The sequence below is a fragment of the Talpa europaea genome, assembly GCF_964194135.1.
Source record: "Talpa europaea genome assembly, chromosome: 2".
Lineage (NCBI taxonomy): Eukaryota > Metazoa > Chordata > Mammalia > Eulipotyphla > Talpidae > Talpa > Talpa europaea.
Genome location: NC_140068.1, coordinates 51,831,043 through 51,846,769, shown reverse-complemented (window position 1 = coordinate 51,846,769; position 15,727 = coordinate 51,831,043). Strand labels below are relative to the sequence as shown.

Sequence of the window (15,727 nt, the reverse complement as noted above, 5' to 3'; positions counted from 1 at the left end):
GTTTTGGTAAGTCACCCAGGTATTACTTATGCTTCAGAACAGGCACTAAAAAGAAGTGGCCAGGCCGGGGCCTGAAATCGCATCTCTTCTTTGTGTGTGTTCTTGTTGATGACAAATACCTCCATGCTACCTCCTCTGGCTACACAAAGAAATCAGGTAATTGAAGGAGTGATGGATGGTAAGCTAAAGTTTAAACGTTTTAGGAGGACCTATCTTATTAACACTTTTAAAACAAGTGAGCATAATATCATTAATTTTGATTAATTCATTTGCTCTTAATATAGCTTTTAATTTGTAATTCTATGTGAATTACAATGTAATTTGGCATTAATTATACTAAATTGACTATAAGTCAGCCAATCACAATGGGAAATTACTCACGACTGAGAGTAAAACTAAAATTCTCCATCTAGAAATACAGCGCTGAGTTAAGAGGCAAATATACTTTAGACATCCCTCTCTTTGGCTGTGAGAATGACATTGAACCTGCTGAGGACTATAAGCAATTTCTTATGCCCATTGCTGGGACTATTTGCTCTTTGGAAGCCCAACATAAAGGGTAAATAATAAAGTAAACAAAGGGTTTATCAGATTTGCCAGGTCCCCTACAGAACTTTTGCTTTTCTCATCTTATGTAAGATTGGCCCTGTGGAGGGGCTGTGTAGTGCTTTCAAATTCCACAACTCTTGGATTCTAGGGGTTAGAATAGGCATCTGCCAGGGTTGGTCTGCTTTTTGTCTTTTATGCTCTGTGAACCAGATTGGGAAATCTGTTTTAAACTCCATGTGCTGTCAGTATCCTGAAGCCACTTGTACTTGACCAATGTATAACTTGCCTGCTTGGCAGAAGGAAGTCATGCCTTAACAAGCCACGACCATACTGGGAGAACTAATCCTTCAAGACTTAATGCTGCATGTGTCATTGGTAAAGCTTGTTAGAGGTGCCTGTGCACACACCAGACATAAAGTGACTGCTGAAGATTCTGGGTACTTGAGAAAGTGGCGGGAAGACAAGGATGGATTTGAAAAATACTTGTGTTTGATCCATTTGCCAGTCATCTTTCTTTGAGATTGCCTTCTAAAAAACAATCAAAATGAAAACTCTGAGATGCTACAGAAAGTCAATTGACAGATTTAGCAATATCCTACTTGGAGTGTATTTACATGTAGGTAGAATTATGGGGATTTTGTACATTTTGGGTACATTTAGAGTGTGCAATTAACACCCAAAATGAGATCTAGCTATAAGGGAAACATTTTTTAAGGGTGTTAATGCTTATAGTTTGTTAACAATACTTACTCTAGTTTTATATTGTTTTTTCTTCCTTTTACTTATTTTTTTAAAAGATTTATTTATTTATGCATACAAGAGCTTGGGTTATAGGCCAGAGGTGCCTGGGGTGAGAGGATTCACCAGAGATAGAGTGGGGAACAGAACAGGCAGATTGACCGAAGTACACTACTGAGGGGAGCAGAGGGTGAGACAGGAGAGGTCTGCTGCGCCATGTGCATAGCCCCTGACTGGCCGGGATTGAACTTGTGCTGCAGTGGCTGAGGACAGCTTCATAGGTTGCATCTTAACCCTTGCACCACTAGGGAGGCCCCCCCCATTCCCTTTTAAATGCCAAATTTAGCCTGACCTATCGCAGGATTTCTTATTCCTTTTCCCCAAATACTCTTTTTGATAACAGCAGAGAGTTGGTGGGTTCCAGTCCCTTTGTTTCCATTGTAGTTGTCAGTTTAGCTTCATGATCTTCACCAAAAATAGCCCCTGCGTGATCCATGCGCTCTGATGGATGAGCGCTTTTGAACTTTGAATGTTATGCTCTTTGGGAACAATAAGGATTTGGGGCAGAGGAACCAGCCCTGAAATAAACAGAGCAGTGTGGTTGAGAGAAAACATTTGCAGGGTATTTCTGCCCTCCGTTTTATCTTCTCATCGTTTAGAATGTCAACGGAATAAATGGGTCTGTTAATCAAACAGCACTGAGAGGTTAGGTCATTGGAAGCCTTTTTAGTCATTTTGTGCTTTTCAAGAGTGAATTTGTTAGAATTATGCTGAATACCCACTTAAAGCCTCAGCTGATAACCCTACCTGTGTTTTATAACTCTGCACTGTCAGAACTCATAATAAGTCAAACATTCTTTCAGTGGTGCTCATAAGGGAGGGAAAAAAACCCCACAAATTTAAGAGTAATTTCAGATTGTAAATGAAAAGGAGAGGCACGACTGTTCATTTGCACCAATCATGCCTTCCTTTCATCTGCTCTGATTAGGCCTGGTGCGGTTTCATCAGACCCCTCCATCACCGAGCTGTCACTCCAGCCGTCTGTTGATTGAAAACAATCAAGGCTCTGATGGCACAATTATTCTGACCCTTTAACTAGAGGCTGCTGTGATAATGAAAGGTTGATTATGATAGTTTGTGCCTCTTTCAGTTTGCCAAGAAGGTTAATTTGGGCATCAGACGGATGTTTAATGGGCGCTTGCTGGCTACACTGAGGTAAATGAGAACGTGCAGTCTTGGATATTGCACGGATATAGTTTGGCTGTCAATCATTGTCATTTGGAGTTTGTGCCTCACACTCTGGAAATCACATTTTATTTTTTCCTTGGGATTTAATTTATTCTGTGCCCTGAGGAAGTTCTTTCACTCGGTGACCTTCACAGCAGCTTTCTCTGCCTTTTTTTTTTTCTTTTTTCAAATGGAGCTCAAAGGCACAACACATCTAGAAGAGCATTTTTCTTTCATTTTCACTTAAAAATGGAAACTTTAAAATCCAGCCTTATCACTGCCTTCCAATAGAGCAAATGTTTCCATTCCGGTTGTGTGGTGGGAAGTATATAGAAATGCGGGGTGCTTTGGCCAGTTGCTAATGCAGCACTCCCATGGCGGATCTGCACTGTTTCTCACACTAACCAGCAAGCCAAGCAAATTCTAAACAGGCACTTGTATGGACCTGAGGGTTCCATTCTCCTTGCGTTTCTCTCTCTAATGTGAATCACAACAGTTGGTTGGGTTCCTACTCCCTTTCCTTCCTTCTTGGAAAACATAAGGGAGGGGTGAGGCAGAGAGACAGACATTTGTAGAAATAGAAAGGTTATTAAAAGTTGGAGATTTCAAGGTGTATAAATCCAGCACCTAGGCCTGTTGCTATTGGAAGCACAGGGTCAAAGACGCAGGACCTAATAAAGCTGGTGTTTACAATGTGTAGCTTGTTACAATCCTCAGTGATGAGCTCCTTTCAGGAGAAAAAAGAGGCGAAGAAAAAAATAAAGAAAACCTGTTTTGGTCTCTAAGCCCTACATAGTGTACTGTTAGGCACCTGAGAACTAGAATCATTGTTTGCTTTTTCACTGCTGGTGTCTGTAGGGTTTTTACCTACATTTTACCAGTGAATGTGCATTATCACATTTCTACCTAGCCTTGGACATTTTTTTCTCGCCTCAATTGTGAAACAATTAAGTCTATGATGTTAAAGTGACTGCATCATAATGCTTATAATTTTATTTCAAGGATTCTATTTTTGCATTACTTCTGCTTTAAAAATTTTTTTTTGAATGGTAAAGAGAGTTCATTAAGCAATAAGTCAGTCTCACCTGCAGAGGGTCCAAAAATGAATCTAGATATTGAATCCAGTTATTGTTTTAATGCAGTCTTATTTAAGCAATGGTGCTGTTTATTTAAAAAGAAATGAGAATAGGATTGTGCATAAATATAGTCTCTCCAGATTCTTCCCCACACTATACTGCGAATGCTAGTTTTTGTTTAGCTTTATGGGCAATATAGGTAAAATGAACCTCAGGCATGCTGAGAAAAATTATCGATTAGTTATGTCTTATTTCATTTAAGTAATAGGCAGTAAAAGAGATAATTAGCAGAGAAATGTCAGTCAAATCAATCAATAGTTTTTTAAAATTTTAATATAAACTTGTATCTGGGATAATGAGTGATTTTATTTCATATATTCACTGTATTTGCAAATTATTGGGACTCACAAAAAATACTGTTTTTCTTCTTAAAGGAAGTGTAATTTATTATTTCAAATTATTTTTGTTCTACTTCAGACTGGGCTCCTGCCCTTCCTCAGTCTGTTGTAGCTTTTATATCTAACTGGAAAAAAACTCATCTCCAAAATGCAGGGCTTTCCCTATGTCTTTATAAGCCCTCCTGTACTGTGCTCTCACACTGGCTCAGTTCTCTGGGACTCTGTCCCCTTAGCAGTGGGGTCCCGCTCAGAAGGCTCTGCAGGGCATCACTTCATCTCCTTACCTGCACTGCCACTTTTTTTTTTTCTGCTCTCAGAACCAGCTCTGGTCACTGGACACAGTTTCTCTTTCCTCTTCAATTCTTCCCTCTCCATCTGCAAGGTTCCCTCTGCTCTTCAAATGCATTGTTCCACCTAAACTTGAATCTCAAATCTGTAATTTCTTCATGTTCCAGTCTCTTAAATCCCATTTTCTCTCATTCAGCAGACATGGATTTTCTCCTGGGTGTCAGACATTGGGGCTGAAACAGTCCCTCTCTCAGTATAGTCTTTGGAACTGCTGCTACCTTCTCCTCATTGCTTTATCCACTGCAGTCCCCTCTTTGCTCACAAGTTTCCTGAGATTGTGGAGGCACTGGTTTGCCCGAGCCCACCTTTCCTTTCCACATGTCCCTCTTCCATGCCTGTTATAGATTGGTAAGTGGCTTCTCCCACTCAAAAAAATGTATGCAGTTAGCTGAGAAACAATGCGAAATGGTGTCCCCCACATAGGGTCACTCTAATCCCTGTTGCCAGTGGCTTTTCTTCTATTGAAAAAGTTGTTTTCTCTCATTTCCTAGGGTTGTTCTAACAATGTAAGCTCAAAATCTCACTGGCAACATGCAAAATTCCTTTTACATCTAGATGGACATTCTAAATAAATATGCAGATATGAAAATTTTACTTAAAATCTTCATGTCATTAGTTTAGCATAGTAATGCGCTGACACCATCAATGAATAGGTGGTGAATATTGTCTTTTAGCTCAGAAACCATTGAGACTATTGGAGAGCAATTATATGATGTTATTTAAAGTTGTTCATGTATTTTGTTCAAGAATGGGCAGAACAAGAATGGGTTCCATTTTTCCCTGCAGCCATATCGGCATAAGCAATTTACATGGCATTGGTCTTTCATTGTCCTATAGGGCATTCTTCGCCTATAAAAAGTTTTGCATATAGTACAAATGGCCTTTTATATTTAAAGTTAGTCTTGAGGTAAAAAATTATGTGAACAATGTACTAAATATTTGCATCTGTGCTAAAATCTCCATCTGAGGTTGTAAAATATAGTACTTGAAGCAGTTGCCTTACATATTTAAAATGTATACATGTTGGCTGAGAGTATCTATTTTTACAAGAGTTGGTATCTATTAAGTGGGAATAATATGACCTGAACAAAGTTGTTCATGAGGAGAAAGAGACTATGGTGTGACCTGATTCTTTGCTAGTAGACCTATGTGCACATGCATTTTACTGCACATATATGATTGCACGTATTTATGGTGAGTACAGACTTTTAGACAAAAAGTGTTACTGTTTTTCTGCAAAGAATTTCTAAAACCTCTCTATGCTATAGAAATCTATATAACTGTAACTTGAATTCTAGACATGGTGATTAATTTTTTTGCCTTTGACACTCACAGGAATTTTGGAGGCTTCTTCTTTTGAATATTACTTTTGGGTAGATCCATAAGTGATATTTATCTTAGAGGTAGAAGATACTCTCTCAGCAATTCACTCATTTTACAGCTGAAAAGCCAAATGACTGGTCCAGTGCCAGACATATATCCTGCTGTTCTTTGTATTGACTTTCAAAGATCAACTCAGATTGGTGGCCAATTCTTGAAGGTGAAAAAGATATTATGGGATACCAATCTCATCTCTTTTCCTCTCTTCATATATCTTTTTGAAAATCTTCTTAGTGCATAAGACTGAGCCAAAGGACAACTCAGATGACTTTTTATTTGCCTTCTAAATATCTAGAACCTAAATGTGGCAGATCCCAGAGTAGTTTTCATTGTGGTTCCTCCAGTCCTACTTATTTAGCCCTAATTGTGGGAAAAAGCCACCCCCGGTCTCAAGGACTCTCCAGTATATATTTTTAGAAATGTGTATAAAAATGATGATGATTGGAGGACAAATTTTATGTTAAGTGTAAATATAAGAGCATTTGTCAATCTCCCAACTGCATAAAGTTTTAAATGAACATCAAAAGAATATGTGTTATCATATTGGCTAAGCTGAATATTCTTTTTAAAATGAGTCAGGTCTTTTTTTTTTCTGACAGTATGTGAACCTGGGGCCTCATAAGATTTGATTCTACTGAAATATATTTCTTAGAGCAAAAAATAACCTATGAGTCTTATCTAAGTCTGTAGTCAGCTATAATGGTTAATGTGCAACCTCCCTTGAAAAATCTGTTTTACAAGCAAAATGTTGACACAATTTTAATTATAGCACTCAAGTGAGCACTGTTATAATTTTTAATATTCCTCCATAGTAACATTTTCATTGTTCTGGTAGAGGAAAATGGCCTGATTCTGTGTCCCTAGTTTCTGGTACTTTCAGATTTTATGGGAGTGGTGTCTTTTTGAACATAAATTTTTCATTTGGTCCCAAAGAAGAGAATGTAGCTACAAAATTTGGTGTACTTGTTTATTAATATGAGCTTTCCTTTCTATGGCTGTCATTATTTTGATATATTATGTCACTATTTGGGTCATGCATGACTCACCTTAAAGTGATGAACTTCTATATAGGTGAATGTGACAACTCTCAATACCACATTCATTTGCACTAGTAAAAATGTCCACATGGATCCTCTAAAGAAACTGTAGGTGCTCTTCAAAGGGCATCTTGCTAAAATTTTGTATTTATTTTAAATAGAATTTAAAGCATTATAAAGTAACATGTAAAATAGTGTACTTTAACGTTATATGTAGAAGTCAATGCAACTCCCCTTTGAAGCATGGATTAGAAGATTGAGAGCTTGCTTTGGTACTCTTTAGAAAGGAGAAATTCTGTCAGTGCACTGCCACTCATCCTATTAAAATATGCATCCGTGACTGTGGCTTCCCACTCCTTGTTGCCAAGCTCTCTTTACGTGTCTGGCTCTGTATTGGAGGTTCTGGAATGTCAGTTGGTTGTTGATGTGTCCCTGTGCCCTTCCTTTGACCATTTCTGAATTTGCAGAAGTGTGGAATATATACTGTCTTTTGGGCACTGAGGGGAGACTGGTGCCCTGGCTTATCTCAGTGGGATGACACTGAGGATATAGACACTTGTGCTTTCACAGCATGGGCTCCTGCAAAAGGGAAGGCTCAGTTTGCCCCTTTCAGCAAAACTGTCTGTAACCACATTTTAAATAGGAGAATAATTATAGCTGCCCCTGGCCAAGGGGGCAGAATAAGGCTGTGGGCAAAACTACCTGTCCTTGCTTACTCAGCTCTGCCTGTTGATTTTTGTGATAAGAATATACTTTTCAGCAAAAAAAAAAAAAAAAAAGTAAACTAAGACAAAGAAATAGTTACCACATTTAAATGTTGTAAGGGCTTTATTCTTTTGTTAGTATTGGGTTAAAAAGATTCAATCACTTATATAATGAGAACTACTTTTGAAAAGGGCACTTTCATATATATTTACAAAACACAGAGGCATTTCTACTGAAGAGGATGTGTATCCTTGGATTTGGGAAGACTTTGTATTTTTTCCAGGAAATCTGTGAATATAGGGTTCCTTATTGTTTTGGCATTGCCCTGGGGTCACATTGTACAGTACACATATATAGATGGAGTTAGAATTCAAAACAACTGGGTATTTCAAAGTATCATAAATTTTAGATTCAGAATATGAACTTCTAAGTGTATTTAAGCATGAATAGTAAAGGCACTTGGATCAGCACTTGAAAACTTGTAAGGAATGTGACATTTGTTCATATAGTAGATATATTTCTAATGTATATAAGAATAAATTATGTATTTTAATTGAACTAGAACACACGTTTTAGAAATCCAGATTATATATTTATATTTAGCATTACATTTATCATATGTTCTACTCCATAGTGTAGCAATCCATGAGGATACACTGAGGAAACTAAAGAGAAATAAAAATAATTATCTTTTCTATATATTTTTTAGTCAGGTTTATTTAACAAACTAACATGATCAATAATTAAATATGCATTCAGATTGTAGAAATACCTATACATAGACATACTTACATGCATATTCATGCATGTATACTCATGAAAAATGAAACAATAGGGCTCAAAGGATGTCATTTCCCTGAACTACTTGTTTTAAATTATTTCTTTAATATGCACTATTAAATATGACTTTTATGTTGAAATAGTCCATTAATGAGACTCACTGAAAGATACTAGCAAACTATGTTGACACAAAGCATGCTTTTAAAAAAAATAAACTTTATTTTTCTGACTTGCAGAATGTGAAAGGTATATGCGATCTCAGGTACCCTGGTCTGTATTCTACCTAAAAATAATTATTGATGGGAAAATAATGATGTGATATAATGGATAAACATTGTATAATTAAAAAACTGGAGTTCTAATTCTAGTTTTTCCACTAATTAACTACATGACTTGGGGTAAGACAAATAAATTATCTGGATTTTATTTCCATTTATAAAATTGAGAAGCTTGAGTCAAATGGACTCTAACACTTCTTCTTGCTCTTTATTTTGTTATTTGAGGGCTCAAAAGCCCAGAATATTCATTGTATTGCCAAAAATCTCAAATAGAGGTGGCCAGCACCAATCATGTAAGGGTCTAAAACAAGGCCTTATATATCTAAGTCCAAAACAATGCATCCTGCAGGGTGGAGTTTGGAGGGCTTATAAGGGCTTTTGAAGAAAGCACCAAAGATAAGAAAATTGGAAACTGAAGCCTGAATAAATGTATGAAAGAATTAATATTTTTGTTGAAGCAAAATATTAGTCTAAAAATAGCTATAAAAAACTTTCTGTTTATGCAACAAATATTGGTAGCCTACCTTGTGCCAGGCACTGTTATCAAGGATGTATGTGAAAATGAGATGAACTGGAATAAGCTGTAGCAAATATTCCTTCTAAAAAGGAACAGTTCCCCATGAGGGTAAGATGAACTAGACTGGATCAGACGGGGTGCTTGGGAGCTCTGTAGTCTTTGGAGATGACAGTCTGCAATATTTCAGATGGCTAAGGGAGCATCTTATCTGAATGGCCATGTTTCCTAAGTAATTTTTGTTGTGCCCTCTCAAATTGATTCCTTAATTTCTTTTCCATTTTGTCTGATTTTGTCACCAAAAAGTGGAAGTAATAAATTTCAATATTTTTTCCCAGTTAAAATATGCTAGAGTTTAGGGGATGCAGATGAAAGTATGCCAGAATAAATAATATACAATAGAATTTCAGCGCTCCCCCCACCAAGATTTCCTTCTCAGTGTAGTGTTATTTTAGAATCCACCAGTTTCCAGAATAACTGCTTTCAAACCTAAGCACTAAAATATGCTACATAACTAACTGTGGTTCTTGAGTCTCATGATGTCCCTATGGTGAATAGCCTTCTGCTTAGTAGTCTCTAACCCCCTTAAATAGGCTCCAGGATTTCTTCCAACACTTTGCCCTTAATCTAGCATGGCAGGAAACAGTGCTCTGGTGAGGTTCAGACAGAAGCGATCTTGAGATAGCCCATTGTTTTGAATTTTCATTGCCATGTCTTTCATTATTTGGATAAACAAAATTTACCCATGGTTTCAGTGACCTTTCTCTTTTAAATTTTCATGAAAGTAAAAGCAGTGTACAGTGCTCTCACATTTTCACATTCATTTATTCATTTTGTAAAAGCAAACTGCAGAGTGCTTACATGACTTACTTAATGATACCAGAATCAGCTGTTGATTTATGGACCATATAGGGTCTACACCAAGATTTCAAAATATGCTCTTTCCCATATTTTACTATATAAGAAATAAGTTACACTATCCACAATTTTAAGCTCTTTGTGCCCTATGTCTTTACTAAAGCATTTATTTGATTAACACTTTTTCAGTTTAAAAAAACAGACTGAATTTACTGTAATAAGGCAACAGTTTATTGTTTAATAAATGGAAATCTGTCTAAAACCTTCCTATTCCAAGTGTAGTCCATGGATCAGTAGCACATGCATTAACCAGAGGATTGTTTAAAATGCAGACTCTTAATCCTCCTCCCACCTATTGAATTAGAATCTGCATTTTGACCAGAAACTCCATATAATATAAGTGTATGTTAAGTTTGAGAAGCACTGGACTTATAAAAAACACTATATCTAGGTGAGATTGGTTTAAAGTTGATGGCATAAAAGTTAAATGTAAATTATTTTTACCTTTGATCCTTTGATCTGGAGAAAAGATAAGCTCAAAAGTATGAATGACTTGTGTAGTCCATAAATATTTATAAATGATAAAGGTGTGAAAATGGTAAGAAATCTGTGAGAAATTGGAAATAATGGCGATAAATAAGAGAAAATGATCCCAGAAAATGCAAACAAAATGTAGGTACACAAAGTATTATGTGATATATAGTATTGGGGGAAATTAAGCATGGAAAGCAGAATACATGCAACATAGGAGTGATAGTAGATAAGAGTCAGAAATCAGTCAGTGAGGGAAAACACTGATCACTGTTCCACTGCCAGTTTGATTCATTAGAGATTCTCTGAAAAGTACAGTCTAGTTGTGGCTTGTGTACCTTTCACACAGTAAGTGATACTGTTAGTTAGAAAGATGAAGATAAACCAAAGAATGCTCAGAGATGGACTAGAAGATTGATTATGGCATAGGAAGAACTGATTTATGAGGAAAGAGAAATATAATTAAATGGGCAGCATTGTGCTATAAAAAGAAACTATGGAGACATGGATATTTATCTACTATTTCTTCAGTGTTGTTTCCTATATTATCCATCTGAAAGATGCAGAAATAGTGGAATAAAAGGATGCTGAGAAATTTATTGGAGAGCAAAGCAATTATCAACTGGAATTTCTCAATTAAATTAAGAGCAGTATCAAAGATTAAGTTTCAGAAAATTTTACTGGTGCATGAGAAATGACCTTGAGTGTGATGACTTTATCTCTGGGAACTTTTGAAAGCTCTGTGGGCAAAGAATGGGAAATCATTTATTAAGTTATTGAATTATCTCTCCAGGGAAATAATTGGAACCCCATCCCAAGAAACTTCTAAAATTAGGGTAGAGAAAAACAAAATGTTGCCGGTGGGAGCTCTCTCCACCTCTAGCAGAGCCCTGATGATTGATGAAGGATGCTTTTCTTCTGCAGTATCTTTGATTTTTGCTAATGTTACCATACACGGATAATTTTTTTTCCATCGGGTTTTTGTCCTATTTTTTTTTTTTTAATTCTGGTTTCTAGAAAAACAGTGAGAGTGCCTGTCAGTCATCTGCTCTCAATGGTGTCTGCTTGCTTGGCATTGGTATCTAGTGAGTGACATTCTTTTTTCATTTCTCTTCACTACATAATTCATTAAGAGATGCAATTCAGTACATATTAGAGGGGAATTCACTTTCTACATTCTATTCCTTCAGAATCTAAAAAAAAAAAAAAAAAATAAGCTCCAAGTATGCCTTGTCTTTTAGAGCCATTTGTCAAATGGATACAGAAACTCTAAAAGTCAGAAATCATCTAGTGCTTCAGGATTAGTGATCCTTTTCACCAGAAGAAAAGCCCAGTTCATGTTTGCTGATGGTCTAAGAGTACAACATTGCCTCCCTCCAGAGCCTTTTCCCCCAGTTATTTGCAAAATGATTCAATATTCTAATTAATTACTTTTTAATGATAATTCCTTCAGATGTACTTTTTTTTTTTTTATAAAGAGGCACGTATTTTATTTATTTATTTATTTATTTGTTTGTTTATACATGCACTGGGTACAGTCAGAAGCACAGGAGGGTGAGAGAATTTACCAGAGCCAGAGCAGGGAGCAGAGCAGGCAGAAGGACCGAAGTACACTGCTGAGGGGAGCAGCGGGCGGCAGGAGAGGTCTGCACACCATGTGGGACCCTCCTTCGGTGGCCGGGGAGCAGCTGGGGATCGAACTGGCGCCGCAGAGGCCGCGGGGGAACTTCACAACCCAGCACTCAACCGCTGCGCCACCGGGGAGGCCCCCAGATGCACTTTTATATCTTCTAGAAGATACAGTTTAGTGTAGGTGCTTCTAAAAATAATTCACATATTCATGAAAATATTAGATGTTATTTATTATATTATATTGGTGTGTGGAAAAATTCGCCAAGCTTAAATATTGTATCAGATTAGTTAAATTACTTCAAGTGCTCCCTAATATGAACTGGGTTTTTGTTGATGGTATTTTCTAAATTATAAATCAGTTTTATTATTTATGTCTTAATGTACCTGCTTTAGTTTTAAGAATATATGTTTGCTTTAATGCAAACATATTATGCCTTATGCCTAGCCATAAGTTCTTTCTCCTTTCCTTCTTGAAGGAGATCTAGAATTACAGAAAAGGTTCTAATTACATCCTGCTATTGTGTCCAAGAACAATGATAATCTCTACATCTTATTTTTGAGAAAATTGATCCAACAAATTACCAGTGTGCAACACATGCGAACAACAACCATCTTCAAGACAAAAGCTAATAAATAAAAACTTATTGGTTGCTATCTTTCTTCTTTTGCATCCTTACTCATGTACCTCCAAAGGGGAAGGAAGGAAGGAAAATCCTTTTTCTTCTTAAATCACTCTACTAGTGGTATATTGATTTTCTCTCAAGCACTCCCTGTGGTCTCAGATGATCGCATATTTTCCCGTGTTACTGGTATTGATACTGCACCTTGACTTGTGATGACACTGCTCTCAAATGTTGACATTTCCTAGTGATGGGCAGTACTATGCTTCTCATGCATGCCGCATGAAGGAACAGATTGTTACACAACGGTATTCTCATTCTTTGAAATGCAAATGTTGTTCACCCCCAAGCAGACCTTACCCACCAGTCAGTGTTGCTCCTATTCTTCCTAAATCCTACAAAGAAGTTCTTTTGGATCTCAGGTGTAGCAGAAAAGAATTCCTCAACTGGGTATCAAAACATTCCAGTGTTACACAGTTTGTAAGAAAAAAGTACATTATTGCATGTCTGAAAGAATCTGTGGTGGCCTGCAGATAAGCCATGGCTTTAGCTCTTTCTTATCTTTGTATTATTCTCTCTTATTACCTCACCTCCCTCTGTTTCAGCTAGCCGTGAGGTGGTTGGAACACAACTGCCATTACCAGTACATGGACGAGCTCCTACAGTACATTCGCTTCGGCCTAATGGATGTGGACACTCTGCACACGGTTGCCCTGTCCCACCCCCTCGTTCAGGCGAGCGAGAGGGCAACAGCCCTGGTCAATGAGGCCCTGGAATACCACCAGAGCATCTATGCCCAGCCGGTCTGGCAGACGCGCAGGACCAAACCGCGCTTTCAGTCTGACACTCTGTACATCATCGGTGGGAAAAAGCGAGAGGTCTGTAAAGTCAAGGAACTTCGGTACTTCAATCCTGTGGATCAGGAGAACGCCCTCATAGCTGCCATTGCCAACTGGAGTGAGCTGGCCCCCATGCCCGTGGGCAGGAGCCACCACTGCGTGGCTGTCATGGGAGACTTCTTGTTTGTGGCAGGAGGGGAAGTTGAGCACGCCAGTGGCCGGACATGTGCCGTGAGGACTGCCTGTCGCTATGACCCCCGCAGTAATTCCTGGGCAGAGATTGCACCCATGAAAAACTGCAGGGAGCATTTCGTGCTGGGTGCCATGGATGAATACCTCTATGCGGTGGGGGGCAGAAATGAGCTGCGCCAGGTTCTACCTACGGTTGAGAGATACTGCCCCAAGAAGAACAAGTGGACTTTTGTGCAGTCCTTTGACCGATCCCTTTCGTGCCATGCTGGATATGTGGCTGATGGTCTTCTTTGGATATCAGGTAGAACATGCCTCATATGTTGTCTTTATCAAAGCACTTACACTGTGACATAAATTTAAAAGTCAAGCCTTGGTAGTTGTGGCCATGTATAATTGAATGATAGAGCCAAGGATGCCATTTTAGCTAATTAGCATTCATTTATTAAGCCCTTACTCTATGGAGAAGAGTGTAATTGGAGGTAATTGACCTCTCAAAGTGATTAGTGGAGTAAAAATTCAAAGTGGAATTCAATACCCATCGTACCTCTTTTCTACCAAACCTGTTGTTTAGATGGCCAGCTTTTGCTATTCATGGATTTATATTGTATATTGGGATTTATCCAGGTTCCTTTGCTTTTTCTTTCACCCTGAGCTGCCTGACTAGAATTCATTTCATAAAAGTCAGGGTATGTGAAGTAAATGTCCAGTAAGTCTATTTTGATGGTTATAGCAATGGGTACATATCCAGGTAAGTGCCATGCTATGCATTGAGGGGAGAGATTTTTTTTTTTACATTTTATTTTTTTAATTAATATTTTATTTTATATAATTCTTGCATCATTTTTCATTTTCGCAGAATGTACACATTATCATTTTGATTATATTCCCCATACAATTGCACCCCCCCTTATTTTGACCCTAGTCCTTCCTCTCCCCTTCCCTCCCCCCCCAACCCCCGTGGTGTGTCTCTGGTTTATAGTTGGAGGGATTTAAGATATTGTCCATCATAGTGTTTTTATATTATTTGTAAATTGTAGTTACTCATGCCATCCTAATTTTTCATTCCTGTTTATCCTCCCATTCTTAAATTATTTGGGGGTGCTGATCATTTTAGTTCTACTTTTTTAAGCCATTTGGTTATGAACAAAGGAGATTAATATGAACCCCACATTCCCATTACCCAGTGTTGGCAGTCATACACTCGTGAGCAGTCTTGTTTCATCTACACCTCCATCCTCCTTCAAACCCTTCATGGCTGCTTTTTCCTTTGTACAGAGTCTCTGAGGCATGTTATCATCAGCATGTTATTAACCTGTGTTTTCATTCCTATTATTAAAAAGACTTAGTGTTCTCCTTTGAAAGATTTGCCTATGGGGGAAGGGAGTTGCATCATTTCTCAGTTGAGGGATACTCATTTTGTAACCCTAATGGAACTTGTTGATTTTCTTTGTGAAGGGTAAAGAGGAATAGAAAAATCAAATAAATACTAAGAGTAGCTTTGAGATGTTTGTACTTAAAAGAAACAATCATTAAGTACATCCGAGACGACTTCTGAGCTCCCTTCAATAATCTTCTGTAATTGTTTAACATCTGCTGTGACCAAATTCTTTGCTGTATTTAAACTAAATGCATTTGAACTCTATTTTTCTTTTTACTGTTTTCAATAACCAGAGAGACAGCCACAATCTCAGCTTCTCTTACTTGCAATTCATTGATTTTTCATTGAAGAAACCTGGTTCATGTCAGGATTCAAGTGCTTGATAGTTAATGAAGTGAAGATTAGGACTATGGAAGGTTATAAATGAAAAGGATGCAACAATTACTGATTCCATATGACAAATAAACTTTAGCTGAGTGTGTACGTTAGTATATGTAGACGTATTTCAATGAAAACATTTACCTGTTGACTTATATGCCTTTCTCTAAATATATGTTTTAATAGTTAAGAAATAACAAACAGGATTATATTCTGTTTGCTCTCTTGAAGAAACTTCAGACTTGGCTACCAATAAGTCTTTGCTAATA

At 37.5% G+C, this 15,727-nt stretch overlaps 1 protein-coding gene across 7 annotated transcripts in view; it reads left to right on the top strand.

Moving 5' to 3' along the window:
* KLHL32 (kelch like family member 32) overlaps nt 1-15,727 on the top strand; it is a gene marked incomplete at both ends in the record, with an annotated part of 142,699 nt that overhangs the window by 95,266 nt on the left and 31,706 nt on the right. For all 7 annotated transcript variants that reach the window (XM_084229083.1, XM_084229082.1, XM_084229081.1 and 4 more), the window contains one exon: nt 13,277-14,003. In XM_084229083.1, the coding sequence (XP_084085209.1) occupies nt 13,277-14,003 (727 nt within the window). The remainder of the gene's footprint in view (nt 1-13,276; nt 14,004-15,727) is intronic.